The 20,426-nt window shown below is 39.7% G+C and overlaps 1 protein-coding gene across 1 annotated transcript; it reads left to right on the plus strand.

Moving 5' to 3' along the window:
• The first annotated feature begins 1,279 nt into the window (after positions 1–1,279).
• Positions 1,280–16,901, plus strand: chrm4a (cholinergic receptor, muscarinic 4a). Its single transcript, XM_031569542.2, has 2 exons — positions 1,280–1,793; positions 11,507–16,901. The coding sequence occupies exons 1-2, from the start codon at positions 1,739–1,741 to the stop codon at positions 12,991–12,993; spliced, it is 1,542 nt and encodes a 513-aa protein (XP_031425402.1). The 5' UTR covers positions 1,280–1,738; the 3' UTR covers positions 12,994–16,901.
• Positions 16,902–20,426: the final 3,525 nt, after the last annotated feature.

The raw sequence follows: 20,426 nt of genomic DNA on the forward strand, positions 1-20,426 counted from the left end.
CCTGGCTTTCTGGTGCAGCCAGAATCACCTGGAGCTGAACGCCTGTAAAACAGTAGAGATGGTAGCAGACTTCAGGAGGAGCCCAGCCCCAACCATCCCCCTCATCATGTGTGACTCCCCAGTTAACACTGTGGAGTCTTTCAGATTCCTAGGAACAATTATGGCACAGGACCTAGGTGGGCAGGGAACATCACCTCCACAATCAAGAAGGCCCAGCAAAGGATGTTCTTCCTTCGGCAGCTAAAAAAATTCAACATGCTGCAGAAAGTGATGGTCGAGTTCTACACAGCCATCATTGAGTCAATCCTCACCTCATCAATTACCATCTGGTTCGCTGCCTCTACTGCAAAGGACAAAGGCAGACTGCAGCGGATCATTCGGTCAGCCGAGAAGGTCATCGGCTGCGACCTGCCGTCTCTCCTAGACCTGTTCCACTCCAGGACCAGCAAGAGAGCATGCAAGATCATCGCTGATCCTTCCCATCCCGGTCACCACCTATTTCAGAGACTCCCATCTGGCTGAAGGTTCCAGGCTATAAGACCAAAACCTCGCGCCACCTGAACAGTTTTTTCCCCACGACAGTGGTGCTCACAAACAAGCCCCCTGCATCACACTGACTCTGGGTTTGCCAATTCCAATTCACTGCATCTTAGCCCTGCACGTGCCCAAATTATTTATTATTATTTAATATTCTATCTTGTAAAACATTTGTCTTTTATTCTTGTTTTTGCTATTTTGTTGTTATGTTATGTGTTTTATGTCCTATGCACCAACCACCAAGATAATGTCCTGTATATGTAAATATACTTGGCCATTAAAAGAATTCTGATTCTGAGATGACATGGTAAACAATCACACACGCTAACATTAGACACAAAAGGGAAACGCAACGGAGCTATCATGGGAAGCACAACAACAAACTTGACGAATGTCAGTCTTTCACCCCAGGCATGCTGGGAAAGCCCCAGCGCGCTACAATGTTCGCTTAAAGAACACCGAAAATGATGTTGTTCTATGAGCTGTCCACAGTTTGTGGTGCTGAAGCGATCATTTTCAGTAGGCTACCTGCACAACTTTTGGTTAGATAGTAGCCTATCGAGAGCCTGCATTGTCAAAACCTTAAGAGGAAAACTGTCAGTGAAATTGAATTAAAGTGAATTAAATGATTTCAGTGTCAGTTTTCTCATGTCTCAGTTTTCTCTGCTTTACCTGATTGGATGCACTGTCTGAATAAACCACGAATGCGTGACATTTTAAAACTCTTGTGTTGTCTGTTGGTTACTTTGCTCCATGCTCAAATCCAATAGCTTAGTCTATTTAAAAACTATCTCCAACAAGAGGGACTCATGTGTGATTGGTCGGACTAGCATGACATCATTGACATTCAGGCATGTGTGTGCCTGCAAATCTCGAAGAGAAAACATTGGATCGACTCACGCAGATGTGGAGCACATCTGGCAGAGCGAAAATTGACGTCTTCGAGACACTCGTACACTATCACGTAGGGTGTCGCGGTTACCAGTCACTTGGAATGGTTATCTCCGTAATGAGGGCTATAACGTGACTTCGCATCAAAAACTGTTTCTGTTAACGCACTTAACGTGATTACATAAGTCACGCTTACATTGACATTGCCCAAAATGAGGACAACGCTTGCACCAGCTGCCAGAAAAAAAACTTCTTTAAGATAAATTCGGAGGGATTTTTTGACAAGTTGAGAACATTAAAATCATGCAACATGAATGTAACTAATAGCACTGGAACTGACGGTCTTGTGCCGTGGAACCAAAACGGTAAGATTCCTCATGCATGATTACCCAAGAAACTTCTTTTGCTTCTTCTTTTAGTCTGTGATACATATTCGTTTACATTCTGTAAGTACTCCTAAATCATTGAACTCCACTTAACTATATTTTACGCTCAGAAAGAAAAATCGAATTCGATAAATACAGGTGCTTGGTCAAATGCAATATTTTATTTAATCTCGAAGGGTAAACTGACAATTTACTAGCTACTGTAAGCCTATAGTAAACATAGTTAATTTGTTTTAAGGTGCCGTTTTGAAATGTGTCTTAATTATTGCCAATAATTTCTTAACATAGATAATTAACCTCAAATAGTTCTATGTCCTGGTTTTGACTGGGAGTCTTCAAAGTAAGAAAGCTTCAAACGGAATAACCAATCAACAATATGAGTCGAACGGAAAACAGTTCATTTATAAAACCTTAATTTATATGGCTTAATGACAGAACAACACAGGAGACCGACCATTTCAAATTTATGGTCAAAGTTGAGGATATCCCACGGCAGAGACCAGTTCAATGAAGGCTGAGAAGGCAGTTCTATCACTCCAAATCTGTCCATTTACAGCGCGACCAGTGGGCTTATTATATAAGTAACTTGTATACACGTTGAATAAGATGCACTTCATGTTCACACATGTTAATGTGAACCTTTTATGAGAACTATTGAGATTGTTTCAAAGATACAGTGTTTCTATATTAGCGTCCCAAATAGTTATTGGGATTTCATTTCCTGTGATGCAAATATGTTGCGGGATTGATACAAGTGACTGAAAAAGCATTTATCTCTACACACAACAGTATTGGCAAATGAGTAAACAATACATTTGTCTGTTATCCCGTACTAAAATTGCTTAGTACCTCTTCCCTTTCAGTATCAGATACATCATGTGTAATTGTGCTTGTAAAATAATGTTTTTCTCAGTGTTGGACATACGTGTTCAAGGAGAGATGATAATCAGTAATTAAATAAATCTTCAGTTGTTTCTCAACTTCTAACATTGGTATTACTGATGGGATCCATATTGGGGGAAATATAATATACAAACCTCATCGCTGCCTTGTATCAATAATACAGTGATACTGTTATACCATCATATTTTGACCACTACGCCACCAATCTAAAATCATCTGCTTCTACTGGATAAGCTGTCGGGCACACCTTGACATGCAGAGCTCTCCCTGTGGTCTTTGTTAATGAGTATCCTCACTGGTGGGATTTGTGCCATTTAGATGTTTAAGAATCCGAATATCTTGAGCAGTCACTGCCAAAAAAACCCCCGAACCCTCCCAACATATCTTTCAAATACAAAAGAAAAACCTGAACAGCTGGCGCCACTATTGGCTCTTGTTACCACAGATAGGTAGAGGTGGCATCGGTAAGTTTAGGAAGTTATACAAATGTATAATAGGCATGACATGGGCTCAGTGGCCAGTGTTCATGTATACAGTCGCTGAAGATGCTGCACTGATGAATGTGGGGCATTCCGTCTCTGCGGGCTGTACTGGCTACTGACAGTGGAGTTTGTGCTTTGTCAGACACATAAGGGTTAAACCTCCCCCTTAATGGTGTCAGTGTCTACCCCCTTTCCCTCTGACAGTGGCAGCCCTCCCCATCCATTTGTGCTGTAACCTACTTTTCTCAGAGAAACTGTGCTGATGAGGCTGCCATGTCCCAGTGGCCGTGCCAGGGCTAGACACAGATGTTGTATGCCCTCTCAAACCTTGGAGAGCATGGAGGTGACAGCTTCCTGAGGACGTGTTAAACACCGTTTCCAGAGTATAGGGAACACGGACATAATAGGAGGAAGGGTGGGATTGCACTGATGGACTAGACTTTCAGATTGTATAGCTGCATATGGCTTATTTTTTATTTAAAATGTATTGGAATTCTGCTCACGCTAAACTACTGTTCTCAGAGCACTCATTACATGACATTACCTTTGTGTATCGTGTGTGCATGTTTGCGCTGAGTGGCACTTTGATTAATGAATCTCTTAGGTATACTTCAATGACCCTTTACAGTGCCCAGTTTGCATTCTTAAGATATCAGAACGAGAGAAATGTTTCTGAGAAAGTCAAGCTGAATGGTTGTGTAAAAATTGATATGGGACACAGCATGAGAGTCCTAGACGGACCAGGAACCTTTATCTAGAACCTTCTGCTTAACTGCATATGGAATGCTGTGTTTGTCTTATTCCGTTACTTCCCTTTTTAAAAAGGCAGATAACTTTGCAATTCTCAAAATTCTAAATTAAACATCTGTGAATTTTCAGAATTTCTGAGAATTTGAAGAGAGGTTTTTATGTTTTAAAACTGGTATCTTTTTAAATTATAAGACCTTAAGCAGGAACTAAAATAGAGACATTATACCAGTTGAAAAAAATAATAATATATATATATATATTCTGAACAATAAAATCAATGAAAACAGGGTGGAGTCATATGCATAGAAGTGATTGCTTGAAAATATACAGAACATTAATCTCTTCTCAGTTATTATTGAACCTCGGGATTTTCAGAGGATATGACCAGTAAGAAATTCTTGAGAAAGAATAAAACATGTAATATATATTTATGTTCTTCTATTTCCCCAAGTCAAATAACACATTAAGTATCCTTTTTGCATAACAGTAAAAGTGACATTGATACATATTTGAATACATGTATTTCTATTTCAGAAGACTCAATAGCTACATATAAACATTATAACTATGAGAGTTCGTGATGAATACCCATAAAGAATCTATCAGATAAACACTATGACTATGTTCTGTACATATTGAAACATAAAACAATTAGGGGGTGTTTTTTGCTGAGTAAATAATGATGCCAGATCAAAGGGGCTGGCTGGAATTCAGCATGACATGAAATTTGACCGGTGCACCATCCACAAATCATTTACATATGCAGCACATTAAATCTCAGATGTGAGATTTACTTTGCAAGTGACCCAACATAGACACTGTTCTCTCACTGAGGACTGTACTATGCCCAGCTAGTCTTTTCATGAAAGGCTTACATTATCTGGTAGTCATTTACTTGCAGTCGTAACGATTCACTTTGTAATAACAAAGAAAATGCTTGACTCACATTTTGTCATTTTGATGCCATTTTTAGAAAAATCCATTCGCTTTGATTGATCTGCCGCTTCTTTCAACGCATTGTGCCTATGCACTGTTTAGCCTAACAAATTATCCCATTTCATATGCCATCGAGGCTAAAGAGGGTAGCAATAAGAATCAGCCATTGCTTACAGCGGAAGGCAGAAATGGGAGAGTGGTGTAGGGTTGTACCAAATCAATACACATCAGTATTTCATGTCAACCTTTTTATAACTCAGTGTCAACTATAGGCAGAAATGCAATACAGCCTTGTAAACTCAATCATGCACATGCTGTGCCTGGTTTAGACATGTGAGTAGTGTTGGAGGAACGTTAATGTATAAAGCAACTACTCCCTGGAACCATGCATATGATAGTCTGCACAGTCCCTCTGTACTCCATTTTGTTCAGATAGTATTGTACTGTCACATAACTTAGCAGTAAATCACACCAGCAGTGCCTGTGACATACAGTATTTGTATTTCGCATCAAAGCAGTGTGTGAGAGAGATGTTTTCCACTATAACAAGATGGCACCATTGTTATCATCCCACTGAGAACAGAGGGGTGCAGCACTACCAAAGCGGATCTCAGACCGTTAGCTGATTTTTGTTCCTCGAGAAAATTATGTGAGAGTCCCCATTTTCACTATAAATGATTACATTGTTGTGATTTCTATTTATTTTCCTTTTGTATTTTACTTGGTAAAAGTGGCATTTTTGTGTTTGGTTGTATTAGCAGCTTAAATACCTACACTATGGCACTACTGTCCTACTCTTTGTCACACGCAGCTCAGGCTCAGGTTAATGAGCTCTAGATGTAGTCAAAGGGAATGTGTACATCATTATGGAATCACAATGATGCTATGATGCACACCAAATATAAAATGTGATCCTCTGCTACAGCAAAGCCATCCCCACCACTCTATGACAGTCACTGTAGTGTGCTACCACTCAGATGTCTTGATATTCCCATTTGGCCATAAATTAGTGTTTGCATGCTTTGCTGAGGAAGGGGTGGGTCCTCTCGCAGTGCTTACTGTTACTGGTTCAGCACTATATGCTACTGTTGCCATGGTTACTATGAAATCAACATTTTATTTCACTGCACACAAAATATTCAGAATTTGGTATTAGGGGTGGCAAATAAGTCCTTCTGATGTTAGGCCGTGTCTATTATTTTATTTTATTATTTTATTAAATGTTGTTAGATGTAGTAATCTGCAGACAATATCATAAGATATTTGATTTCAGAGTAACCATGACAACAAACCGATCCAGCAGTACCCCATACTAATCCTATTACAGGTAATGGTGGCTTATATGAGGATTATATGTGGGAAGGGACCCTGTTGTATGTTCTGCTGTTATGTCAATGCCTCTTTATTTTACGATACCAAAATGGTGTTCATATACATACAATCACCATTTTGTCTGTAAAGAGATGCTAATGAATCATTTGCAGTAGGCCTAACTCAATGAGTTGGTTTGTTCTCTCCACTGTGTGTGGCATAATGAATACATTTAACTGCAGACCATCTGTTGTTTTGCTGCATTTTGTTGCTCAGTTCTGAGAAGGTGGTGTACATAAGAATATGGTTTTGGAATCTGTTCATCAGGAGTGAGATCATCAGTCCTCTGGCATCTTCCTGGCATAACTTGTGTCTTCCGATACACAATGCCTTGACCTATTTATGACAGTGACAATTCCAGGGGCTCAACTACCGGCAGTGCAGTCAATGCAACTGCATGGGGCCTCAAGTCACGAGGGGCCCGTGGCAGACAAATGTGCCTCTAGGGAGAGGACGACCAATACATATCCATATACAAATGTGCCTCTATGTAGTGGGAGAGGACGACCAATACATATCCATATACAATTTTTAAGTTGTAAATCAAAAATGAAATCATGGTAAATCACATGTCATTTTTGTTAATATGCCAGTACGCCATGCTCTTGCCATTCATTTGCAGGCAGCTTTGAGGATATATACATGGTTATGTCTAAGGTAGGGTGCAAAAGTGGGCTTCTTTCATTGGAGAGTCAGTGGAGGCTCTGCAGTACTCCCAGACAGACACCCCTGCTGCTCTCTTAATAGCTGCATGGGGTTTTACTTGTGCAGTGATGCATGAAAGTCTAAATGTTTTCTTCTTTCATCTTCTCACCCTTGGTGGAAGAACTTCAGGCTAGCGTAGTACTACTTTTATGGGTAAAATGTTCTCCCCGAGAGGATTATGGGGATTTTGTATGCAAGACCTTATGTTTTTCCCATCCCTTTACTCTTATTCTTGGCAGACACTGATTTCAGGATTATTGGACTGGTTGGCCTGCCACTAATCAAGCCTACCATAGTGACAGTCATTGGATCACAGATACATCACTTCTAAATGGTGCAGAGATAAATGTGTTTACCCTTAATGGTGCCTAGTTGCTGAAGCACTTAGTATAGTATCTGCCTGTCTTAGGATATGTCATTTCAGTAAGTTAACCCTCCTACTTCACTCATAGTTAACCCGTCCCACATAGTTCAGCTATTAATTGAAAAAACTGAATGTCCAGTGAATGAGAGTGCACCTCTAGTTTACTGGATCCTGCGGTCACACGGATTAAAAGACAACTAACTTATTCAGTGGCATTGTACTGAGCCCCTGGAGGGTCAAAGATTGAAAACATGAAGTTTTTTAACTTTTCATACAAATTAAATAGTTTCAATTCAATTCAATACAATATTTATATAGCACCAAAACAATAAAAATGTCTCTAGGCGCTTCACAGAGCCCAGTGCCTGGACCCTCTTTAGAGCAAGCACAATGGCGACAGGGGCAAGGAATAGTTGAAACTGGACACCCTGAACAAGATGGTATCATGTCAAGATTTATATATTATTTAGCTCGCGCCACGTTGTCAGATGTTAGCCGCTGTGCTTGTGATTCAGTGAGTTTGGTTGATGTATCGGAGGGGCCTTCTGCCCTCTGCCTCTAGAGGCACATTTGTCTCCCCTCTTCACAGGACAGAGCCTCTCTCTGGTGTCACTAGGTGCTCTGCACATCATAGGCAGTGTTGTGTGGCTCTCTCGGACATGTACACAGTGATGAGCTGCACGTTGGTATAGAATTCCTCTCTTCTATAGACCCAAGTTTATACAATCTCCAGTCTGATTGAATCTGAACACAAAGTGCTTAAGTATGCGTTTATTTTCAATCATTTAATTTCATGGTGTCCCTATCACCAAAATGATTCACAGAGTTGGTGAGGCCCTCATTTAACCTTATCTTTTCTCTGTCTATTGTAGTGTAGCTCCATCTCGGAGATGGAATTAGAATAATGGTCAGGCTACACATAAGAATGAGGCATGCCTGGATAAACAGCCATCGTTTCATCGACTGTCTGAAGTTTGTCTTCTACCATGAATATTAAATTGTAATTATTAGCTCTGCCATTGACCATTACTGTCTAAAGTGGATCAGGCTATTATTTGTCATAATAATTTTTTGCATGTAAATACTGAGCACTGTGCAGTCGAATTCTTTAAATACTTCCCTCTTGATGCCTAGCTTTCAAATATTTGTATGATGGTCAAGGCAAAAAATGCACATAATGTGGGTTAGCAACATAGTTTTAAGAAAAACTCAGGCAGACCATTTCATTTTACTTGAGGAATCAGGCATCAGCATCTACTGAAGTCATTAAAGATGATTCTGGCAAAAGGCTGTTGATATTTGAGCTCAACAGCCAGTCAAATCACACCCATCCCTTCAATGCTCCTGAAGCAACATGTAGATTGGCTGAAATACTGTATGGCTTAATCCAAGCCTGTTTATTTGTTTTCCATTTTCAGAGCCAGGGCTCTGTACGCACAGTTTCTGAGCGCACACACAGAACGGACAGCAGCAAATTTGAGAAAATGTGAATTAGAAAAGAATCGTGGACTGGACCTTTAAGGGTACACAGATCCATCTACTGATTTCCCACTGCCAAATGAGACCCAGCATCACCCATCCCAATAATCAGTTTTCAAGTGGAATTATTCTACATATTAGAGAGTAGAGAAAGTATAGAGCAATGTCAAATCAATTCATTTTAAACATTCAGTGATAATCGCAGAAACAATGTCACAAGAAACAATGTCAACCACAGCAAACTTGGCGGCATGAATCCCTTCCGTGCCAAATGATGTGGCTGCCAGTGGTGAAGTGTTTATGATAGGAGTTCAATCAACCCTGCCCGTATCTATTTTTGACAGTGTTCAAAGACTCAATGTAGCCATTGGTTTCACAAATGTCACACAACTATCATCAAAGGGCATGTTTTCCTTCACATCCAGGCTCTGAAAAGCCCTTCAAGAGAAAACGATATTAGGAATCAATATATGAGGCCAGTAACAGTGACTGTACTCACAGTATCTGAGGCTCTCAAGATATCAAAAAAGAACTACAACAATGACTTTGTTGAGGATAGATCACAAGCAGCTGTTGGAGATTTCTGTGAACTCATTGTAGATGACATGTCTACAAGCTTGTAGATGCTCAGAATAGCAGAATGCACTCAGAGATGTTATCTTGAGGTTTAAGTTTCGTTCATTTGTTTTGAGATTAATTGTTTTACAGATTTAATAAATTCATTACTTTACAACAAACATTAAATGTGGTGGCTACTGGTCTTTCAGTGTAGAAATATATCAAGGTGTGTGTGTAGTACAAAAAATATATGACAGAACAAAGCATCCATTTTGTCCCTAGTATATGGAATAGACCATGTGGAATATGTTAAAGAATGAAGCTTGCTTGTAAGTACTACAGTACCTCTGGTTAAAGTGTTTTATTACTATTTTTACATTTGGAGGCTTGGTCAGGGTATCAAAAGGAATACATTACAGAGAATGCTTTGCTAGTTGACTTTGAAGTATAATGATCTACTGTGCAGTATGTCATACCCAGTGCATTACAAATAGATTGAGTGAGCTATATACCAACCTGTGTAGTTTTCATCTTCCTTGCTCTTCCTTGCTGCGGCCAGAATAGACTGAAACCACATATGTAAAGAAAATAAATGGTTATCTTGAGCCAATAGAGGTAATACACTCTGAACTCAAACCTCAAAATATTCAGTGAGTAAATTAATAAAGTAAAGTAATAAAGTAGTGTACGTGTACATGCATTGTTTACATTAAACTTCCTCATTATCAGTAATTGTAAAGTTTGCAGGGATCATTATTTACACCAAAGTGAATCTTCTAATTGAAAGGTACATTACATGTTTCATATTGCCACCATGTTATTCATGTAGATCCTGAAACAGTGTTGACAGAATGAACAGTTCTAGTCCTATATCTTGTGCAATGTCTGCCCTCACTTATTTTGTTATTTCATTTTTGGAATGCCTGTATTGGCTGTCTGACATTTGTGAATTATAAGTAATTTCCTCAAATAGATTATTTAGAATATGTATGGGGCATGGGCTGATGAAAAAGGAGGGCATGTTTACATGGCATTGCATGCACTAATATTACCAGTTTGATAGAGTGTTATAATGTAGGGAGGAAGGCCACAAGAACAATCAAGCTTTCAAGACTACTTATAGAAAGAACATATTTCTTTAGGTTGCTACACAGTTTTTTTGCACAGTGAAGGCGTTATCCCAGCTTGCATGGAGGTGCTTTCAAATGATTCTTCAGAGAATTATTATGCTGCACAAATCATGATGAAACCGGTTGAAATGTATTCAGCACTCATACTTGAAGAAAAAAAACAACCGTCAATATTTTATACAGCAAATCCACCCCACGCCTGGGTAGCATGAGTGAAAAAATATTAATATTCATCAGATGAAAATTATGCATAATTTGGACATGTCACGTATATGTACTGTCAAAGCTCTATCACAGTGTTGGCTGCAAGTTCATATTTTCATCTCTTTACCTTGGCACTGAACTAACATATGGGTGTTTTTATGGAAATTCATGGGGGATCAAAAAAAGAAATGTTTATTTTTCTAATGGTGTTTGATTTGCTTATGTAATTAGCAATGCCACTGGCAGAATAGTCGATAGAAACAACTGTAGTTGATGTTGAGCTGCTTAACTGTTTAAGCATATTCCCTGCGATATGTTAATCTCTTTGAAAACCAAATGAAGTGACATCCATGCAGACCATGTGGTTAATCAAACAGGAATGCCCAAATTGCTTTAACTGGAGGCAATTAACCCTGACTGCTGTCTGTTCCCATTCTGTACTCAATCTAATGCCTGTGAAAAACAAAGTCAGTACATGGAATTGGGTGAGACTGCAATAAGAGCTGGAGTCTTACATTTGAAAACCTGCAAATTATGGCTTTGGGGAATACAAATACTTTGACTAAAAATACTGGCCTGCAATAGTTTCTCCAAACATTCCAGATCAGTTATGGTGTGGAATGCAAGGTCATTAGTAATGTAAGTAATAGTTCACCCTTTCTACACTGAGAATGCAGAACAGGAACATGACCTTTAACTAAATGCAAATAATGTGTTTTATAGAAACTGTTTCAGTTAAAAACATTACAGTATGAAACGTTAAAGGACAAAGATACAAAGATTAAAGTCATCTTTGTGTTCTGTTTTCAGGCTCCTTGAGTAGTGTCTTCAACGATGCCTTCTCTGCCAACCTCAGCTGTGACAATAGTAGCAGCAATGCATCCTGTGGAGTTGGGGATGCCCCTGGAAGCCAATACAAAACTGTTGAGATGGTCTTCATTGCACTGGTCACAGGTTCCCTCAGTTTTGTTACAGTGACGGGCAACATCCTAGTAATGCTATCCATCAAAGTCAACCGACACCTTCAGACAGTCAACAATTACTTCTTATTTAGCCTGGCATGTGCAGATCTCATCATTGGAGCTTTCTCCATGAACCTTTACTCACTTTACATTATCACGGGTTACTGGCCCCTGGGTCCTGTGATCTGCGATCTGTGGCTGGCCCTGGACTATGTGGTTAGCAATGCCTCTGTGATGAACCTGTTGATCATAAGTTTTGACCGTTATTTCTGTGTGACGAAACCACTGTCCTATCCAGCCAGGAGGACCACCAAGATGGCAGGTCTGATGATTGCAGCTGCATGGATACTCTCCTTCATCCTGTGGGCTCCTGCAATCTTGTTCTGGCAGTTCATTGCGGGAGAACGCACAGTCGGGCCCGGCGAGTGTTACATCCAGTTCCTCTCCAACCCTACCATCACGTTTGGCACTGCCATTGCTGCCTTCTACCTGCCAGTGGTCATCATGACTGTGCTCTATATCCACATCTCTCTAGCGAGCCGAAGCCGAGTGTCCAGACAGAAACCAGAGGCCAAGAAAGAAAACAAGATTCTCAAGACTGGTGGACTACTAAAGAGTCGCATTCTTAAACAGAATAACAACAATCAGGTGCCTAAACCCAGCCTGGACACCTGCAGCACGAGTGATACCCTGAAGAATGGCAAGCTGGATGAGTCTGTTGTCTCGACCAAGGCTGAGTCCAGTGTCCAGCCCGAGGAGAAGGAGAGCTCCAATGACTCCAGCACGGCCAGCATTGCCCCGAAGGACACCAACGAGAAGGCAAACAGCCAGATCACTTCTGAGGCTGCTGCTGCTGATCCGGCCTCAATCTCCAAACTGAACCCAGCATCCAAGTGGTCCAAAATCAAGATTGTCACCAAGCAGGCAGGGGATGAGTGCATCACCGCCATTGAGATTGTCCCACCTCACAGCGGTGTTGAGGCCCGCTCCATTCCTGTGAACCGACCCAGAATGGTGGCACGGAAATTTGCCAGCATCGCTCGAAGCCAGGTAAAGAGGAAGAGGCAGATGGCGGCTCGGGAGAAGAAAGTTACTAAGACCATTTTTGCCATTCTGTTGGCATTTATCATCACATGGACACCATATAATGTCATGGTACTAATCAGCACATTTTGCCATTCATGTGTGCCTGACACAGTATGGGCCATTGGGTATTGGCTTTGCTATGTGAATAGCACCATCAATCCTGCCTGCTATGCTCTGTGCAATGCAACATTCAAGAAAACCTTCAAGAACCTTCTCATGTGTCAGTATAAGAATATTAACGCTAGATAAACTGAAGAAAAGGAGAAAAGAATGTTTGGGCCACTGACCAACTCCATTCATCCACCATTTGCAATCTTTAAACAACATGTACCTTGTGCCCATATATGAGCACCATGCACAACATACACAATATTTGTCTCATAATGTCAAGAGACAGAAAATACTACCCACGGACTGTTAAATACAGAGACATTTGGATAGGATACATTTGTAATGGTCAACTTACCTGTGACAGTCTGACCACATACAAAAGGTTCCAATATTCTATTATGTAATTTAGGTAGTCGAAAAAGTTCTCTCAAGCAAATTATTGTCAGTTTGCCCAGACACTGTAAACCAAGGCCACCACAAATCTACCATCCAGTGATGAAATAATGAATGTGTTATCGCATAGCCAGACACTTAAATCAAATAATCTTCAGAATGGATCAATGCTTAACTGTAATCTCCTGACCTGACGTGGCGAAATGGAAGCTTTCTGTGCCCACAGTATACTGTGTGTGTGTCTGTGTGTGTGTGTGTGTGTGTGTGTGCCGTTACAACCTTGGCATCGCTCCTACACATACATTACGTTATAAAGGGGTCTAACAGTACATTATGGATCGGTACATTTGGTATGGTTTGGTAAATTTCAATACAATCACAAAAACAAGACATGAAAAGATGGAAAAGAACTTAAAGGTGTTATACACAATGCTAGCATTTCTTGCCTAGATAAACAAGACACATGCAAGATGCAAGGCAGGCAGGGATTCCCATCACATTCCAACCTTGCTGATTTGTTAATATAGCCAAACCATGTGGAAACCTTAGTCATTCATCAAAGCCCAGGAGAGTCCCAAAGACACTTCAGTCACACAGTCCGAACATCATCTTATCTCAAAGGAGTGAGCAGCAGTGTTAACTTAATTTATTGTAAAAATTGTAATCACAAAGGTCATGATTCATAACTTGTAAAAATGACAACTTAAGACAGATGCTTAAGCAATTGTACATGATAAAAATGTAATGTATGAGGCCAAGGCCAAAGTTGTGCCAATGTCATTATAAAAATAAAAAGGGAGTCTTGTCTGCATGCTGTGAAAACAAATATAACATAGATTTATAAATATAAAAATCAGTTCTGTTTTTTTTTCTATTTCAACAAAGAGTAGATAAGATGCTCTTAAGTTTTGTAAACAAGTTGGATTTTCGTAATTTTCTTTGCTTAGCCAATTCTTTCACCGTGCATAATTGTTCGAGTGCCTTAATTTTATTGCTTTGAGCCACAGCCAGAACGTATTTGGTTGCTAGGTAAAGAAAGCTGGACAATGATTAGTAAACACCGTGCTCTCCTGTAATGTTCTTATTTTTCCCCATTGGTGCTTCACTTAGGTTGATAACCCCATCTACAAACAATAGAATCAAAAAGCAATGCCAGATCAGAGTGCGGATACTTCTTCTGTTTGTAGGTAAACAAAGCTGAGCCAAGAATGTTCAAAATAAACAGCAAGGACCTCTTGCATTAACTTGATTACTACCTATTTATTCTATATAGTTAGTCAAGAGGAAATACAAAATAATCATTTACTCTATGTTTTAGTGCATCTAAATGAAGCATTGAATTCAAATAATTAATTGTAATTCACAGTATTTTTTGTTTGTAATGTGTACCAAACAGAAGCATGAATATGGTATGAATACATATGAATATATACTACACCCCTAATATACATATTGGTCAGCTCACTTAGTCACAGACCTTGCTTACACTGGGACTAAATGAATGTGTACATATATGGCTGGTGTATCATAATGAATGCTCCATATTACTCTTTCCTTTAGTATTGAATATTTGGATGTTTGTTCTATGATATTAATACAATGTTTGTAATTATATGAAAATTATATAAACTGTGTTACTGTGGATATGCAAAAAGATAAAATACAAAGTCTCTAATTTGTTAAGATAGAACTTGTGGTAAAACAAATTACAAACATGGCATGGAATGTAAATAATGAATTACTTTATTTGAAAATCTGTTGTCCAACTGGTGATCATAGAGAGTTTTTATTTCCTCGCCATAGATTCTCAGAGGAAAACATATATCTGAAATGTGATATAGATATGTTTATTAATTGAGCAATCTGTACCTAAATCGAAAATATGGCATCAGATCATGCAAGGTTATGCCAGTTATGTTACAGATAGTTTACATACCACGCTCATGAAGCACTCAGCCAGTCACATTTGTCAAGTAAGGTGGCAAAACAGAACCCAAATAACCTTTGGCACGATGAACTACTGAATGAACACGATGAACGACTGAATGAACACGATGAACGACTGAATGAACACGATGAATATCTACTACACTGCTCCCTACTAAACACACTTTTATACCTACCACTTCAATCGGAATTTGACCAAAATATCAATGTTAAATGATGTGTGACAATGTAATGGTTACCTATGGCAGAACTCTTTTATATAGCTAAGAAGTCTGTTATGCGATAAAATTACTTTTTTCAAGAATCCAGTAAAATTCTGATTATAACATGGTGGAATGGAACTCCCAATTGTTATGAAGCGATGTTTGGCACACCTCAGTTTTTATGAACAGAATGTGTTTTATGTTTCGTTATGCCTTTTTTTAAATACAAAAGCCTTAACATACTGTCCATGGAATGGTGAAAACCTCCCTTTCATTCATGCAATAGACAAAAGGGATGGATCATTTCATCCAGTAAACTGACAACAGTGCTTTTTCAAAAGGCTCTAATATTTTATTTTCTTGGACAAAAGAAACGTATTTAATTGACTAAAGCAGTGTTTCCCACTGTGTGGGTGGAGCTACAGTAAGGGGGGTGTGGGTTGAGGGCGAAAAAAAGGAACAAGAACCCTAAACAACCAACTAGTGGTCATATGAAGTATGGCAGCGCTCTCTCAGCAAGAACCCTAAACAACCAACTACTGGTTATATGAAATATGGCAGTGCTCTCTCAGCAAGGTAGTCTGGAAATAACCTATTTGGTGATGAGTTCATATAATATGGTCAGGGCCTACCGTTTAACCTATATGTTAGAGAGAATAGCTAGCCTAATTGTTAATATGGACATGCGCCTAACATGAGCTGATTCAAAGAATGGAATGATAAAAAAAAACTTGATCTGGCCAGATTTGATCAGTTTTAAACAAGAGTTCTGATCAAGCTAAATAAAAAAATGATAAAAAGCTGATGGAGAACTGATTTTTATTAAAAGTTTAACAGATTTATGAAATTAAACTGAAAATCTTAGCTCTTCAAATGTAGAAACAATGTTTTAGAAAAGCTATGCAAAAGCTGATGGCATGCATGGTGAACCCATTGCAGATGATTCAGGTGGTGTGCCTGGTCTTTGATCAGCTAAATATTATGTAATTTCTAGAAGCGTCCACACAGATCCACCTCTTCAAAACTCGTCTTTCTTGTTAATGTGCAGGCACCCAATATATGTGGTGCATCATCGGCTATTTGTAGTAAAAAAAGGCAACAATACTTGGGTCGGAATGCACAGCAGCAGAGGAAAAGGTTGTCTTCAACATTGGAAATGTTAAGGCTTCAGTATTTTGTGGATTTGTTTGTGTTTGTCTGTGGTTTAAGGTTACTGTTTTTGTGTTTGTCTGTGGATTAAGGTTACTGTTTTTGTCATGTATTGAGCTGAGTGTTCAGCTGAGTTCAGGTATGCAAAATAAGAAGATGGAAAGCATGCAGAGCATGGGGGCCCCAGGAGCAGGTTTGAACACGGATCTGTGCCCTGATCTAGACACAAAGTGGAGCTTGGAGCATGAGCCCTTTGTTTGTGTTACACAGTAGTTCCCTTTGAGTGTCCCCATTGCTTCTGCTATTTTGAGGAATCACAAGGAGACAAAGAAGAATAAAGGGAAAATTCTTTCAGATTCATTTTCTTATTTATTCCAGTTCCTTTCAGTTTCTCCATGGTTTTATAGCTTTCCTCATCTTTCTATCAATTCAGTTCAGTTAGTCTTCAGTTCATCTTAAGAAGTGGAACAAAATCACTAGGCACACACACTAAGTTCACCTACCTGACATACAGGCAACATCATACACATCAAACTGAAAGGACATGAGCATTGACTGAATGTTTAGGGTATTCAGTCTCTTGTATGTCCCGTGTCTCTGTGGTACACAACTGTGTTTTTACCCCACTGTGGCACCTCATGATGGTACACCACATGACAATGCAGTTTAAAAAAGCTTTGGTGAAATGCTACTCTATAAATAGAATCTCAGTTTAGACAGCAGGTTTTCAATTGAACGCCTCTTTCTCTCGACAATATTAATAAGCAGTAGCAGAAAAGTAAGAGTATTTTAAGATGGTAAATGTGGGCTGGGATGGGATGTCCAAAGGATCTATGGTGGACTTTCCATTTTGGGCCCACACGGTTCCCATTCAAACCATTCTAAGTAAGGTCAATATGCAATTACTGTAAACTAGACCTCATGGTGTTCCCCACAGTTAACCCACAGTGGTCCACAAGGGCCCTACCAATGGGTTCTGTGTGGAATTTCCCTGGGCTACCCCACAGCAATAAGTAATAGTGGCGGTTTGTCACTTTTCAAACTGAGGAAGCCCCAACATGAATTTGGAGTGGTGGTGTATTTAGTTTATGATTGTGAAGATTGACCACAGAGTTGCGGTGGTGTTTTCATGAATTTGAGTTGGTTGGTGGATTGGATGATTGAACTCTCAATCAGTAACAAGGAACAAACAAGACATATTGGCAATTTTACACTTTATTCATTTAATACACCTTCAGGAGCCTCAGTAGCGGGTGGAAGATCCATACGCAGCCACAACAGCCTGGCACCTCCTCCTCACGCTGGTCACCAACCTGGTCACACATTGCTGTGGGATGGCATTCCATTCCTCAACCAGGAGTCGTTGCAGGTCAGCCATCGTGGTTGTGTTGGTCACTAACACGTACAGCACGCCCAAGCTGATTCCACAAGTGTTCAATTGGGTTGAGGTCTGGACTCATGGCAGGCCATTCCATTCTCTCAAGGGGGGGGGGCCGGGGTCATCTGTATTCCCCGCGGGCCAGATCCAGTATACATTACCCCGCCCCCGCCCCCGCCCCTGCGACAAAGTGTCTTCTTTTTCACAAACTAAAATCTGGTCACCCTACTATAAGGTAATTTGCAAATAAGCAGCACCACAATTTAAAGACAGATTGATTAAATATCAACCAATGAATTTAGTTTTCTCATGTTTGTGAACTGACCTGGACAAATAAGATAATTCTCTTGCATATGATGTCCTCTTCAGCAGTAAGCAGTGTGGCTAACTAGGAAGGATTAGGTCATCTAACCAAGTTATGCTAAAGCTGCAGCTCAAGAGGCTAGTTAGCCAAACTGCTTTAGCATAACTTGGTTAGGGAACCTAATTTATACAGTCAGTTTTTGCACAACTACTGTCTTGGCCATTTCCCTCCCTTTCACCTTGTTCAGTTATTTGTCAGGCATTGTGACCACATAGATATGCAAAAAGAAAATTATGTATTTTATCGACACATGTTTAGAATTGCAGTTCACTGTCTAAACTCAATGTATAGTTTAATAGTTTGTCACACTGTATTGGCGTGATGGTGTGAAGACAACACCAGGTTGGATTTTCATGGAAGCTCAATATTTGTGGGCTCCCTCTACATCAACTGGGCATTTTGTTCACTTTCACAGTCGAGTCAGAGTAGTGCATAACTCAACGCTGATTGGCTAATTTAAAAAAAAAAAATGTGAGAGGCGAACCTAGTCTGGCCTCCCCTCAATAGCATGAAATGTACATACAAGCCTAGGCTACTGTAAAGTGAGAGACTCAGCCATGTTAAACATAAAAAGTACATAATCAAACTAAATCAATATAATGACGTTAAGTGTTTCATATACGTTTATTTTAAATGTAAAAAAATTGTCGAATAATTCGGAGGATGCCTGGCCTCTGCTAGGAGCTTCTACTGCATACATGGGCAAAAAGTGTCGAGGACCCACCATGGGCTGGCCGACAGTGGGTCAGATGTCATAAAATATCCATGCAATTATCTCCTAATTTTAGTATGATAATCTTCCATTTCAATGTGGAACCATCCCCAATTTCACAGCCCCAAAGTCACCTCTGGCAAGTGCACAACCAGCTGAGTACTTCTCCTGATGGGAAAAAGTAACCTAGATAATTGCATAATGGAACTCTTTTTACTTATCTGTTCAGAGACATCATACAAAAGATTATGCTTATATACTGTATGTAGGCTAGATATTTGTCGAAGCTTCGCGTTGTGGACTTTCCTCCACTAAGTCCAGTCATTTTGTATAATGATCAATTGCGTCGCACAGTTGCACAAATACATCCTTAGCTGTGGTACAGCCTTGCATTGTTTTATTGTCACTTCAAACTGGTTGTTAACACCATGGACAAAAATCGCGAGCTGAGCATTCATGTCATGATTTATGTCAGTGCTCTCATCCAGAGCCACAGAATACGCACTGAAACTTTTGCCTTTGACACACAGCTACATTTATTTTCCGATAATGACCGCCAAACTATACATTATCCCCCTTATTATTCGGTTTCTTAGATAGAACAAATTCCTACAAAATACCTCTTTTTAATGAATTTGTTGCCATTTCGTGACTTCGTGATAGTTCTTCACGCAAATAGAACTTGAAAGTTTCAGGTGTTGCGTAGCAACCCATTACTTGCTGACTTCAATTAAGCTTCTGATACGTTAAATTACTTAAACTACGTTAAACTACTTGCGGAATGATATGAAAGATATAAGAGTTGCAGTGGCCCATTCAAAGCAATGGAACTTTTAGCAATATTCTGAGGAGGTGGCAGGCCGTATTAAATTGCTTGGCGGGCCGGATCTGGGTTTATTTTGTTCATTCATTAGCTTGCCTGACAAAACACTCAGGGCCTAATTTACTAACATTGCGACCGCAGCTTAATCTGCGCCTTTGCCAACTCACATATATAGCGCACGGTATTTTGCATCGTATTTATCAAACAAGAACCTCATCTGAATGTGTCGACGCCTTACCAGCGTAATCAGCGCCTAACCCCGCCCATTAGTGTTATTTAGCGCACAGCTAAAATAGGGAAGAAAGAGCCTGCGTGTTCCTTCCACCCATGGATGATGAGTTAAAATTAGAATTAGAGCTTTTGGTTCACGAGTTTACAGCAAACTAACCCGGGTAAATATAGAAACTCGTAAATATTTCTCCATTTAGCCCTTCCGTCTACACTAAAAGTTGTGATCACTTTGAATTAATTTTATTGGTGAGCTGATTTTGGGAAATTAAACTTTTCAGCGAACATTGAGTTTCTGGGTTACTATGGTTACCCCTCAGGGTGCCTGTGCAGCTTCATATTAACGAGTTTATGTTCTCAAGTTCATATTCACA

This window comes from Clupea harengus, chromosome 6, assembly GCF_900700415.2.
Source record: "Clupea harengus chromosome 6, Ch_v2.0.2, whole genome shotgun sequence".
NCBI classification, from domain to species: Eukaryota; Metazoa; Chordata; class Actinopteri; order Clupeiformes; family Clupeidae; genus Clupea; species Clupea harengus.

Coding starts and splice junctions, on each gene's coding strand:
- chrm4a (XM_031569542.2), top strand. CDS start 1,739: ATGAATGTAACTAATAGCACTGGAACTGACGGTCTTGTGCCGTGGAAC. Junction 1,794..11,506: donor TGTGCCGTGGAACCAAAACG/GTAAGATTCCTC, acceptor TTCTGTTTTCAG/GCTCCTTGAGTAGTGTCTTC.